The sequence below is a fragment of the Saccopteryx leptura genome, chromosome 9 (assembly GCF_036850995.1).
Source record: "Saccopteryx leptura isolate mSacLep1 chromosome 9, mSacLep1_pri_phased_curated, whole genome shotgun sequence".
In the NCBI taxonomy this organism is placed as follows: domain Eukaryota; kingdom Metazoa; phylum Chordata; class Mammalia; order Chiroptera; family Emballonuridae; genus Saccopteryx; species Saccopteryx leptura.
The window spans coordinates 43,296,419-43,310,677 of record NC_089511.1 but is presented as its reverse complement, the minus strand read 5'-3'; the positions used below and the strand labels follow the sequence as shown (position 1 = coordinate 43,310,677).

Below are 14,259 nucleotides of genomic sequence, written 5' to 3'. Positions count from 1 at the left end.
GTAATTATAGAAGTTGCCACCTGGATGACCAGGGTGGTGGGTGTCCTGGCTACATTGTGGTCCCTAGGTCTCAGGGTTACACTACCATGGTGGATGGGTGTGGCTGGGGGCTAGGTTCCAGAGCATGGTTGTTACTTCACCCCCTATGGCTGCTGGCGCTGCTGTTTTATAGCCAGGAGTCTATAGATGTAGCTCCACTATTGCTACCAGGTCCTGAAGGAGAGGGACCTGGATTCTCAGTCACTGATGCCGCTCTGCCTCTTTTAATCTCCACCTGACTATAGTGTGGGAGCCATACCCCAACTCCTCCATCACTACTACTGGCTCAGACCTCAGGCTCGGCTACATGAATCAGGGAACCACATCTGCAGGGGCCACCCCTGTCCTTCCCTCTATTCTGCCTCCCCTGTGCATTTATTTCCATATGCCCACCTTTACATGTACCAATGTGTAGACTTATGCATGCTACTGTGTTGAGCAGAGGAACCTTTGTTGGGTTATAAATGTCTGACTAGTTGTAGATTTAAGGGAAGATACAAATGAATCACCTCACTTTAGCATGATGCTGACAGCACTCCCTCAATTTACATTTAAAGTCATTATTGATAGTTAAGGGCTTTAACCATCACCATTGTATTAATTTGTTTCTGTCTGATTTGTAGTTCTTCTGTTCCAGTTTTCCTTTGTGAGTTGATTTTTCAGTAGTAATATACTTTATTTTTCTTGTCTCTGCTATAATTTTTTTCTTTGTGGTTACCATGAGGCTTCCACAAGACCCTTACTGTTTTATAAGTCTATTATGAGCTAATTACAACATAATTCCAATCACATACAAAAACATTTCAGTCCCTCAACACACTTTATATTACTGAAATAAAAATTCATTTGTTTCTATTTTGTACCTATTAAATAAATTTTGTGGTTACAATTATTAACTTTTATCTTTTTTCTACTAGGGTTAAAAATGATTTATTAATCATCCTTACAGTTTTACTTTATCCTGTATTTTTCTATATGTGTCTTTACCTGTTACTTTTCACTTACTGCTTTCAAAATTCTTTGAGTTTTGACAATCTAATCACAATGTATTTAGGTATATGCCTCTTTAGGTTCCATTTAACTGTATGTTTTGGGCTTCACGAATTTGGATGTCCTTTTCTTGAATTTGGATGTCTTCCTCATCAGATTTAAAGTTTTCAGATATTCTTTTACATAAATAAGCTTCTTGCCCCTCCTTCAACTTCTATAGTATGTACAGTTATTCCTTGATAGCTACAGGGGATCAGTTACAAGAGTTTTTGAAGATACCAAAAACCCAGGGGTGCTCAAATCCTTTTATATAAAATTTGCATAGAACCTAAGTACATCCTCTTTGTACTTAAAATCATCTCTAGATTAGTTATAATATTTAATACAATATGTTATAAAAAGTTAGACTATCATATATTAAGGAACAAAATAAAAGTGCACATGTTCAGTACAGATGCAACCACTGTACTGAACTACATAGTACATAGTCCTAACTACATAGTACATGTCAGCAACATGACATTTTTCCAAATATTTTTGATCCGTAGTTTGTTGAATCCAATGGGGCAGAAACATGAATACAGATGGCCGATTGTATACTGGCTTGCTTAATGATGTCTCTTTTCTACTGGTCTCAGCCTATCAGTAACCAATGTTACACTTGGACTAGCCCTTGTGCTTTTTATTATGATTGCAAGAAACTCTTTAGTGATGATCATCAGGAAACTTTGAAAAGGTATAGGTTTATTACTTCTAAGACCTGGAAATCACATAGCCCACCTGAGGCCACACAGCAAGTTTACAGAAAGAAAGAGAGAGAGGAGAGAGCTCATTGGCCAAGGGTTCTACTTTTATTGGGTTCAAGAGTGAGGGCCTAGGGCTTCATAGGCTCACACATTATTTTTAAATTATACCACCTTTAATAAACAAAGATGTTTTCAGCAAATGCTGGGATGAAAGTCACCCCTACTCATTATTTTTGTTATCAGTGGAAATGTAATTTACACATAAATAAAATTTCAATCACATCACAGCCATCAAGACCAATAAATGCATTTACACTTTTCCATGAGCTACTCTTTTTGAAGTTTAATTTTATGTTTGGCTCTTAGACCATAGATTAGTTGAAATACTTTTTCTTTTAATTTTTTTCCCATTATACTTTACATTCAGTATTATTCTGTATTAGTTTCAGATGTACAGCATAGTGGATAGAGAATTCTGTACTTTACAGTGGCCCCCGATAGTTCAAGTACCTACCTGGCCCCAGTGTAGTTATATTACTGACTACATCCCCTATGCTGTAATTTATATCTCTGTAACTATCAATTTGTACTTCTTAATCTTTTTACCTTTTTCACCCAGTCCCCTAACCCTTTTCCTCTAACACGCTCATTCTTTATTGGTGAATTTAAAATGTAAGTGTGGAAATATAGAGTGCTGGAAAAGAAAACAAACAGGTACTTAATGGTCAGTTATTAAAATCAACCAAGACCTCTAAAATAGAGGAATCTCAGTGGAGGGAGGTGGCCTGGCTCTTTAGCTAGTTGTGTGGCTGTATTTATTAAAGGTAGTTCTTTAACATAGATGCCTCAGCAATCAAAGCAAAGTCAGGCACTTGCATTACAATAAAACAAACAAAACCCCCCAAATGTCAGGGTGTACATCAGTGTCCCGTAAGTCCCATAGACTTTCTTCACTTTCCTCTTTTTGTTTCTCTGTGTACTCGCAGAACAGTTTATGAATTGCTGATTCTTCCCTCCGCTTGCTCAAGTTTGCTTTTGGAGCTCTGTACTGAAGTTCCTATGTCATTGTGATCTTTAGCCCCATAACTTGGTTCCTTTTTTGATTTCTATCATGTTCAACATTTTGTTTTGTTCATGTATGTTATCTTGACTTTGCTTAGTGATTTTTTGTGTTCTCTTGTAACTCACTGAGCTTCCTTAAGATAATTATTCTGAATTATTTCTCGGGCTATTTGTAGATCTCCATACTATTAGGGTATTACTGATACTTTATTTCTTTGGTGGCACTGTTTTCTTGATTCTTTGCAATTCCTGCAGCCTTGCATTGGTGTCTTAAGGCTTTGACATGGAAAGTTATTCACTAGTCAGTCCAGTCAGGCATTATGGGAGAGGCAGCTGTCAGGTTCCTCAGGAAAATCTGGTACCAGAGTCAATGGCTGGACAGGTCTGGTGCTGGGATTTGGAGGAGCTTAGCCTGGCACCAGCCCACTCACCCACAGACCTTGGCACTAGCCCAATCAAGGACCCAGCCATACAGTTTATCTATTGAGATAGGTGTTAAGCCTGGATCTTCAGGCCTTGGCCTGACGTCTAAGCCTCTGGCAGCAGGCCTGGAGCTGGGATGCATAGGGTGTGGCCTAAAACCAGGAACCAATGTGGCAGGCCTGGACATATAAGGTGGGCCTGGAGCATGAACTAATAGAGGTAAGCTTGAAAACTGGATTGAAGGGTAGCCTGGCACCAGGAACCACTAAGATGGGCCTCTGGCTTGTGTTCATGCATGCTAGCCTGAAAATTGGTTCTACAGGAGCTAGCCTGGAACCTGGGTCTGTGGGAATGGGCATGAAGGCAGATTGTGGGAGCCAGTCTGGAACTCAGGTAGGTAGGTCTGAAACTTGAGTGTGAGGGAGATACGTTGGCCCCAAGGTCCACTGGAAAAGGACTAAGCCTGGGTCTATGGGTGCAGGCCACAAGGATGGTAGGTGGGTGAGGCCGGAGTAGCCCTGGAAACTGTCAGAACCCAGGTCTGCTGAGGTGGACCTGGACCATGCAAAGTCAAACACTCATTTCACTCTTCCCCATGAGAGAGTTCCTGAGTGGAGAGAACCGCTCTTTGTGTTCATCTAAATGGACTGGAAGTAGAGGTGATGCAGGTAAACTGAAATTGTTGATCCTATTCTCTTTGATGAATTTTTTCTCATTTCTATGCTCCACCTGAGTGATGAAACCTCTTACCTGGATACCAGAGCTCTCGAGGCTTTTTTTTTTTTTTTTTGTGGATCATTATCAAATCGAAGTTTCTGTGAAAATGAAGGCTGGAACCTCCTATTCTACTACCTTGCTGATGTGGCCCTGTGTAAGTCTTAGTCTTTTTACATCATAAGTAAAACGGAAGAAAATGATTAATTCTAGATGTTCCTAATGGCATCCAAAAGATGTAGATTCCCTGAAAGGCATCATTTGTAGATAAAAATAAAGAAGGTCAAAGAAATAATCTAATTTTCTGAAATGGAAGAAAATGGCAACAGCTGATCCAAGTTGGGAATTAGGGACTGTCTCTGGTATCTGTGCTGTTTAACCACACAACTTCACAAAATTGATCCAAAAGGTCTTGAGTCCAGATATGACAGTGATGATGATAACAACAATATTGACAACAGTAGCAACATCAGCAGGGATCATAACTGCCAATCCACACACTCAAAGAGCAATGGATTCTGCTTTCATTTTTATCATACCTGAAACCATTTGCTCTCATAACAGCCCTGTGAAGTAAGTACTATATTACTAAATCACCCATTTCACCAATGAGGAAATTGAAGTAGGCAGAGATTTAGTAACTTGCACAGGGCATTATTGCTCCTGGCCTGCAGAGTTGGGATTGAACACTGAGTGTTATGGCTCCAGAGCTCTCCACTAAGCAGGAGGCATCTCACAGCCCTGCCAGGAGCCAGCAGCCTTGGAGAAAACAGGCTATGGAAGCCCTGGCTGGGTAGCTCAGTTGGTTAGAGCGTTGTCCAGATACGCCAAGGTTGTAGGTTCAATCTCTGATCAGGGCACATACAAGAATCAATCAAGGAATGCATAAATAAGTGGAACAACAAGTCAATGTTTCTCTTTCCCTCCCTCTCTAAAATTAATCAATAAGTAAATTTTTTAAAAAAATGATTAAAATTGAATTTTAAAAAAGTGAGAGAAAATAGGCCATAGAGGTGCAAGGAAGAGGAATGAGAGGAGTAACCATGGGAAAGAGGAAAAAACGTTTCCTACAGTGAGGATCCTATTATAATGAATAGAGATGAGTACGAAGTGAAAGCCAGTCCATACTTACGGGTTTATCTCATGTGACTCCGCTGGTGCTTTATGAGGTATGACTTGAGAATGAAAGCTTTCCCACACTCAATACACTCATAGGTCTTCTCTCCAGAGTGAATTTCCATATGTCGACTAAAATTACCATAGTAGCAAAAGCCTTTCCCACAGACTTTGCATTTAAAGGGTTTTTGACCAGTGTGGTTCATATAATGAACACAAGATGAGTGCTGGTTGAAGGCTTTTCCACATTTAATGCTTTCATGGGGCTTCCCTCCAATGTGAACCTTCAGGTGTTGACGCAAATTAAACTGGGAACAAAAGCTTTTCCCACATTCTTTGCACTTAAAAGGTTTCTCGCCAGTGTGGATCCAACTGTGTTGGGCAAAACCAGAGTGGTAGGAGAAAGACTTCCCACATTTACTGCATTCGTAGGGCTTCTCTCCCGTGTGAACCCGCTGGTGCTCTGTGAGGTGTGACTTGCGACAAAATGCTTTCCCACATTCACTGCACTCATAGGGTTTCACTCCAGTGTGAATCTGCATGTGTTGACTCAAATTAAACCTGTAGCAAAAGGCTTTCCCACAGTCTCTGCATACAAAGGGTTTTTCTCCAGTGTGGGTCTTTCGATGCTTAATTAAATTATGATGTTTGGTGAAGGCCTTTGCACATTTACTGCACTTATAGGGCTTCTCTTCTGTGTGATTCTTCATGTGTTGCCTGAGAGCAGAACTGTGGTGAAAGGTTTCCCCACATTCTTTGCACTCAAAATGTTGTTCTCCAGTGTGAATCTGCTGGTGCTGCATGAGGTCTGATGGACAGCTGAAGGTCTTCCTACACTGTACACACTCATAGGGCTTTGCTTTAGCATGAACACAGTCATGTGCAAGATCCCAATTCTTGATATTGCCACATTCACTATATTCACAATGGGTCTTCCCCACTTGATTTCTGGGGTGTTTAACTGGTCTGTGTATATCACTTTCATGGAGAACACACGCTGGAGAGAGTTGTTCCTGTAACACTCTTGAGTGTAGCCTGTTATCCATCCCTGACTTATTGTATTTAGGGTTCATCTTCCCAGGGCCAGTCTCCATGTGGGGGCCTGTCACTGGCCTTAAGATTCCTTCCGGTGTTTCTGATAGCCCTTCCTGAGTTTTGGTTCTTCCAGTCCTGGAGCCTCCTAAAGCTGTTTGTCTGAGCCATACCTGCAGTGATGGTCTCTTGGACAAGAGTGACTGAGAAGTGCTTGGATCTGTAGTCTTTGATTTTGTTCTGGGTCCTGAAAAAAATTGATGACACAAGAGTGACCTATTAATGATGCCAACATAGAAGAAACAAAATTACCACTTTTATTGGAGGAAAAATGATGAAAATAATGCTTGGCAGCCTGATGTTTTCACATATCTGAAACCCAGGTTTAAAATTTTGTTCTTTTCTGTTCTTTGGGCTCTTATCATTTAAAAAAGGAAACTCAAGAGGGGATTCTTGGGCAGAGAATAGAGAAGCTGGTGGGAGAATCCTCCTTATATTCCAAAGTAAAGGAGTGTGGACAGTAACATGATGACATCACATACAGTGCGCTGGCTCTGAGAGAATGTCTCATCACAGCGCTACGACAACACCAGTAGGATGCACCAAATCCAGTCCAGATGGGTAAAGAGGTTTCACAGGAGATGTGCCAGGAGTCGTTTCCTAATAGAGAGGCAGAAACTACTTGCCAGAGGAAGTGGACGGGGTGCTATAGGCAAAGGAAACAAAGCTGATTTTGAATGTGAGTGAAACCTGGATGCCTGGAGAACCTCAGAACATGAGAGGATGCTGGAGATATAGAGGTGCAGGCAGACAGAGGCAGAGGGCAAGCAGGACTCTGACGTGGGTGCCAGTGAGCACAGTCATTGCTGTGCCCAGACAGGGTTTACGTGGCAAAAGTAAGCACAGTCTGAGTGGACACACTGTCTGCTCTGCCAGAGGAACAGCCAAGTAAAAAGACAAAACAGATACAATCTGGATAGTGAAAATTATAACTACTTACTTGTAGGCTTATAAAAATGGAAATGTTAACAATATAAAGGTGTTTATTCTTCCTCAATGGACCTATTAATCAATAAACTCTAGATAAATTCACAATAGGGTTTTTCATAGAACTCAAAGATAATTCTAGATCTTAAGTGGAAGAGTAAAGGGACAAAATATAGGGACAGATGGTTTACTGCTAAATTCTACAGAACATTTAAGGAAGAAATAATACCAAATATCAATTCTATATAATCTCCTCCAGAAAACAGAAGAGGATGAAATATTCTCCATCTCATTTTATGAGATCTTCATTACCTTAATACTAAAACCAAAAATGATATTATTACTAGAGATTAATATCTCAAGATCATAGACATGAAAATATATGACATATTAGCAAACTGAATCCAAAATATGAAAGATAATATACCACAAAGAACAGAGAGTCAATGCAAGAATAAAAGGCTGGTTTAACATTTTAAAATAAGTCAATTTAACAGACCCTATTGAAAGATTAAAAACTAAATCTATATGATCAAATCAACACAGAAAAATCAATAAATAAAATTCAACATTCATTCATAATTTAAAAAAACTCTCAAAAACCTATAGATTAGAATGGATTAAGTGTAAATCTTTTACTATGTGCAGAATTTGTATGCTGAAAATTAGAAAACATTGGTGAAAAAAATCAGAGCAGCTCTAAATAAATGAAGAGATATTCTATGATTATAGATTGGAATAATTAATTCTGTTAAGATGTCAACTCCCCCTAATTTAATCTTTAGATTAAACACAATCCAAATAAAACTTTCATTAAGTTTTCTTTAAAGATATTGAAAAGGCAACTACAAAATTTATGTGAAAAGGCAAAGGAAATCAAATTGTTAAGATAATTCAGAAAAAGAACAAAATCTAAGGATACACCTTGCCCAATTTAAAACCTACAAGGAAGCAATATTAAGCAAAATTGTGTTGTTGGCAAAACTATGCAGACATGTAGACAAGTGGTATAAGACAGAATCATAGACTTAAATGTAAACAATAAAAACATAAAACTTCCAGAAAAACAGAAGAAAATCTGATAGATCTAGTGTTTGGCAACAGATATTTTGATAAATGCAATTGTTCAAAAAAATATATTGATAAATTGGACTTTATATAATAAAATTTAAAACATGCATTCTATGAAAGATACTGTTACGAGAATTAAAACACAAGCCACAGAGGTAAAATATTTGCAAATCACATATTAATAAAGAACTTGTATCTAAAATAAAGAATCCTTAAAGCTCAACTATAAGAAAATAATAACATAGAAAGATGGCGACAGAGTAGGCGGACCTTCCAACTGCCACCTCCCAGGACCAAATTGGGTTACAAATTAATTTAAGAACAATCATCTTGAAAAACCAACTTTAGACTAAACTAAGATGAATCTATAACCAAGGATCACTGAAGAAGCCACACGGAGACTGGTAGGAAGGGCGGAGACGCAAAAAGGGCTGCCTGGCTCCCAGGAGTGAGCGGTGGCCCAGAGACTCTCATGGCGGGGTGGGATTGCCCTGAGAGGTGTGGGTCCTCAGCCTCAGGCCCAGAGCCACAGCCTAGAGCCCCAGAGCCTAGAAGAAGCGCCCAGATAGCATTTAGCTGTGAAAAGAGCCGGGTTTCTGTCTGTGAGGAGACACACTTCTTGGACGCAGACTCTGTTTAAAAGGGCCCGCACAGAAGACCTCATTCTCAACCACTTACCCAGGGCTCTGGCAAAAGAGATCTGAGAGGACTGCAGTTGCGTGAGGAGAGTGTAAAGTTGGAGGCCCAGGGAGAGACACTGTGGGAGGCGGCCACCAGAACCTCTGTGCTGAATCATTCTCCAGTACTGCAGTCGCCATCTTTCTTGGGTGGAGCATCCCCTTTGTGAGGCATTAGCCTGGGGAACAGCATCTGGTCTGCCCTTGGGAATCTCTTCTACCCCAGAGATAGTGAGGGGTCATTCTGAGAGGCCAGGAAGCAGGGGGTGCATCAGTGACTCAGTTTTCTGGTGTTGAGACCTGAGCTCCCCCTCACACTCTCCTGACTCTATGACTGGTGCTTCCACTTCACAAGAGACTCAGCTCAAACTGTCTGGAGAGGGGGCAGACCACACCTCTGGGTCTCAGAGGCCACAACCTACTGAGGTCTATGAAAAAAGTATAGACAGACTGACAATTGGGGCCAAGGGGCAGAGCCACACCCACCACCCTTCCTAATCGCTGAATTGCCGCAGGCTCTAGACTCTAGCAAAGGTTTTCCTGTAGAGGCTGAGCCCTACAGGAAGCCAGAAGACAGGCTCCAGGAGGTGAGACTCAGGGAAACTTGGCCATTTGAGTGGACTTTCCCCCAGGACTAGAATGGGTAAAAGCCAGCCTAGGAGTGTAGTTTGGTATTTCCACGTACACCTGGGCCCAGCAGAGGGAGTCACAAACTCTGAATTGCCTGTAGCTCCAAGAAGGTTGCTGAGGGCCAGTCCCGGGCAGTGTCTCCCAATGGTCTGCAGTGGGTTTGCCTGGGAGGCCCAGGGCTGGCACGTCCAGGGGCCAGCAGTGGAAAGCATTGGTTCAGGACCTAACAACCCTTACTAGAGTGGAATCCTAAGGAAAAGCTTCTCACACCAGGCTCAGTTTAGATAAGTTCCACTCTCTGTGATTAGCACCAGCACAGAGGCTCATGTGCATTGGATAAGGTGTAGTTTCAGAGTGTGTCGACCTAGGTACTGGATATTCTGTCCGGCTATGCTAGATTCCACAGGGTGAAGGGAGAGAGGATTGGAGCATGGACATTTAATGTGTGGGTCCCTGTGAGTCTATTGTTGGATCTGGTCGAAAGGCTTAGCCTCCTTTGGGAGGGGCACAGTCGGCTCCAGGAGAGGACTCTCTCTCTCAGTTTTCTTCCCTGAGACAGGGGTCTCAACAGCTGAAATAACTTCTGCAGGGGGGACTGTTGGCCATACTTGTTCTGAACCTGCTACTCACCTTGTTGGAGAAAAATAAAATTTGAGTATCCTCAGAGGCTGAGGAATCCAGCTCTGGAGTAGGGGCCACATTTCCAATACTAAGTTCCTGACCAAGAGACTCTTGAAGTAGGGGTCCCACAAACGTTATATTCATAACCTCAGCTGCACTAACACACCAAGCTTTAACCTGTATAAGGGTTGGATGGGTGAGGCCAATCTGAGCCTACACTACAGTCTTACTACAGAAGACTCTGTGGGAAGACCAAGCAGCTGCAAGAGGAAGAGGAGCAGCTGAAAAGTGGAGACAAATCTTACAGAGCTTGGGGATATTACAGAGCTCTTGTCATCTCTAAGCAGAAGAAAGCTGATCCTTATACAAAGGTTGGCCCCTCCCACAGTACCCAGACACAGAAAACACAGATACAAACAGCGAAAAGTGCAGTAGCTGCAGACTGGTAGCCCACAGCGGGGTACAAACAACAGCTGATGCCAACCCAGGAAGAACTAAAGCCAACACTACTGGTAGTGGGTGGCAGACAGCACCAACCCTAGGCTCAACTACCTACACAAGCAGCACACCCAAAGGTGGAGTTTAGCAGGCATCAGACACTGTAGAGAATAAATACGCCCAACAGGACAGACATTGCACAGTGTGTAATACACATAATCAAGGTTGACCCTTAGAGCCAGCCAGCCTGAAGGAATCAACGTACCCAAGAAAAGATCAACTGCATATAATACTCACATACAACAAGAGGGAAAATAGTACCCTCAAGAAGCATTACTAGAACAAGGAAAACAAGTGGCCTGGAGGACAGTACCACCGAGCCCATCTTCTTCATAAAGACCACACAAAAATCTCAGTCAGATAGGGCTACCTAATACACAGTCAAAATGAACAGACAGAGAAATGCGAGCCAAATGAATCAACAAGAGAAATCCCCAGAAAAAGAACTGAATGAGCTGGAAGTAACCAAAATACCAGATGCAGAGTTTAAAACAATGATTTTTAAGATGCTCAAGGATCTTAGAGCAACAATGGATAGACATAATGAGCATCTAAATAAAGAGATAGCAAGCATCAAAAAGGACATTGAAATCATAAAAAAGAACCAGTCAGAAGTGACAAATACAATATCAGAAATAAAGACTGTACTAGAGGAATTAACAGCAGGCTGGATGAAGCAGATAATTGAATCAGCGATTTAGAGGACAAGATAAACGAAAGCACAAAAGCAGAGCAGCAAAAAGAAAGAAGCTCAAAAAGTCTGAGGAAACTTTAAGAGAACTCTGGGACATGAATAGAAACACCATCCACATAATAGGGGTTCTTGAAGGAGAAGAGAATGAACAGGAATAGAGAACCTGTTTGAAGAAATCATAGGTGAAAATTTCCCTAAACTGATGAAGGAAAAAATCACACAAGTTCAAGAAGCACAGAGTTCCATTAAAGAGGAACCAAAGGAGGCCTACAGCAAGACATATCATAATTAAACTATCAAGTTAAGAGACAAAGAATATTAAAAGTTGCAAGAGAAAAGCAGTTAATAACCTAGAGTGGATCCCCCATAAGGATGACATCCAACTTCGCAACAGAAACATTTAAGGCTAGAATGGATTGGCAAGAAATATTTAAAGTGATGCAAAGCAAGAACCTAGAACCAAGACTTCCTTATCCAGCAAGGCTATTGTTTAAAATTCAAGGAGAAATAAAAAGCTTCCTAGACAAAAAAACAACTCAAGGAATTCATTACATCTAAACCAGTACTGCAAGAAATGTTAAGGGACCTGCTGTAAAAAGAGCAAAGGATGCCTGACCAGGCAGTAGTGCAGTGGATAGAGCGTCGGACTGGGATGCAGAGGAACCAGGTTTGAGACCTGGAGGTTGCCAGCTTGAGCGTGGGCTCATCTGGTTTGAGCAAAAGCCCACCAGCTTGAACCCAAGGTCGCTGGCTCCAGCAAGGGGTTACTCAGTCTGCTGAAGGCCCGCGGTCAAGGCACATATGAGAAAGCAGTCAATGAACAACTAAGGTGTTGCAATGCGCAATGAAAAACTAATGATGCTTCTCATCTCTCTCCATTCCTGTCTGTCTGTCCCTATCTATCCCTCTCTCTGACTCACTCTCTGTCTCTGTAAAAAATAAATTAATTAATTTTAAAAAAAGAGCAAAGGAAAAAAATATCAAGAAAAAGTGGATTGTAGATTTAAAGAATAAAGTGGCAATAAACAACTACATATCAATAATAACCTTGTAAATGGATTAAATGCTTCAATCAAAAGACATAGGGTAGCTGCGTGGATAAGAAAACAGGCCCTGTACATATGCTGTCTACAAAAGACCCACTTCATAACAAAAGATACACATAGACTAAAAGTGAAGGAATGGAAATAAGTATTTCATGCAAATGGAAATGAAAAAACAGCTGGGGTATAATACTTATATCTGACAAAATAGACTTTGAAACAAAGGCTATAGTAAGGGATAAAGAAGGTCACTACATAATGATAAAGGGATCAATGCAAGAGGAGAATATAACCATTGTAAATTTCTATGCGCCTAATGTAGGAGCACTTAAATATATATATAAAGTAGATATTGCTGGCCGAGATAAAACAGGTGAGGTCAACAGCAATACTATAATAGTAGTGGATTTTAATACCCCACTAACATCAAAGGATAGATCCTCCAGATAAAAAATTAACAAAGAAACAGTGGCCTTAAATGACACACTAGATCAGCGGTTCCCAACCTGTGGGTTGCGACCCCGGCGGAGGTCGAACAACCACTAGATTTAATAGGTATCTTCAGAACATTTCACCCAAAGCAGCAGAACATACATTCTTTTCAAGTGCTCATGGTACATTCTCTAGGATAGTCCACATGTTAGGACACAAAATGAGTCTCAATAAACTTAAGAAAACTGAAATCATATCAAGTATCTTCTCTGCTCATAATGGCATGAAACTAGAAATCACTACAATAGAAAAACTGAAAAACATTCAAACACTTGGAGGCTAAATAGCATGTTATTAAATAACAAATGGGTTAACAACGAGATCAAGGAAGAAATAAAAAATTTCCTTGAAAAAATTAAAATGAACATACAACACTCAAAATTTATGGGACACAACAAAAGCAGTCCTGAGAGGGAAGTTCATAGCATTACAGTCATACCTTAAGAAGCAAGAAAAAGCTCAAATAAACAACTTAACCCTGCATCTAGAAGAACTAGGAAAAAAAAACACCAAATAAAACCCAGAGGAAGTAGAAGGAAAGAAATAACAAAGATAAGAGCGAAAATAAATGACCTAGAAGTTAAAAAAATAATACAGAAGATCAATGAAACCCAGAGCTATTTTTTTTTAAAGGTAAACAAGTTGATGAACCTTTAACCAGACTCATCAAGAAAAAAAGAGAGAGGACTCAAATAAATAAAATTAAAAATGAAAGTGGAGAAGTAACAACTGACACTACAGAAATACAAAGGATTGTAAGAAAATACTATGAAGATCAGTATACCAAAAAATAGGACAACCTACATGAAAAGGATAAATTCCTAAAAACATATAATCTTCCAAAACTCAATCTGGAAGAATCAGAAAACCTAAACAGACCTATTACAACAAATGAAATTGAAACAGTTATCAAAAAAATCCCAGCAAACAAAAGTCCTGGACCAGATGGCTTCATAGGCGAATTTTAACAAATGTTCAAAGAAGAACTAACATCTATCCTTCTCAAGCTATTTCAAAAACTTCAAGATGAGGGAAGATTTCCAAGCTCGTTTTATGAGGTGAGCATAATCCTCATTCCAAAACCAGGTAAAGATAGTACAAAGAATGAAAACAATAGGCCAATATCCCTGATGAACTTAGATAATAAAATTCTCAACAAAATATTAACAAACTGGATCAGCAATACATGAAAAAAATCATACACCATGATCAAGTGGGACTTATTCTAGGGAGGCAAGGCTGGTACAATATTTGCAAAGCAATCAATGAGATTCATCACATAAACAAAAGGAAGGAGAAAAATCACATGATAATATCAACAGACGCAGAAAAAGCATTTGATAAAATCCAGCACCCATTTATGATCAAAACTCTCAGCAAAGTGGGAATACAGGGAACATACCTCACCTCAACATGATAAAGGC

General features: G+C 40.3%; 1 protein-coding gene across 3 annotated transcripts in view; it reads right to left on the bottom strand.

Moving 5' to 3' along the window:
• Positions 1–14,259, bottom strand: part of LOC136380501 (zinc finger protein 599-like) — a 49,074-nt gene that overhangs the window by 22,786 nt on the left and 12,029 nt on the right. For 2 of the 3 annotated variants that reach the window (XR_010746956.1, XM_066348371.1), the window contains exon 3: positions 5,107–6,369. Coding sequence is in view for 2 of the 3 variants with exons in the window: in XM_066348371.1 (XP_066204468.1) it covers positions 5,111–6,369 (1,259 nt within the window). In the remaining variant the exon portion in view is untranslated. Of the gene's footprint in view, positions 1–1,471; positions 6,370–14,259 lie in introns of those variants that run through there. The other variant, XM_066348370.1, reaches the window with a different exon arrangement.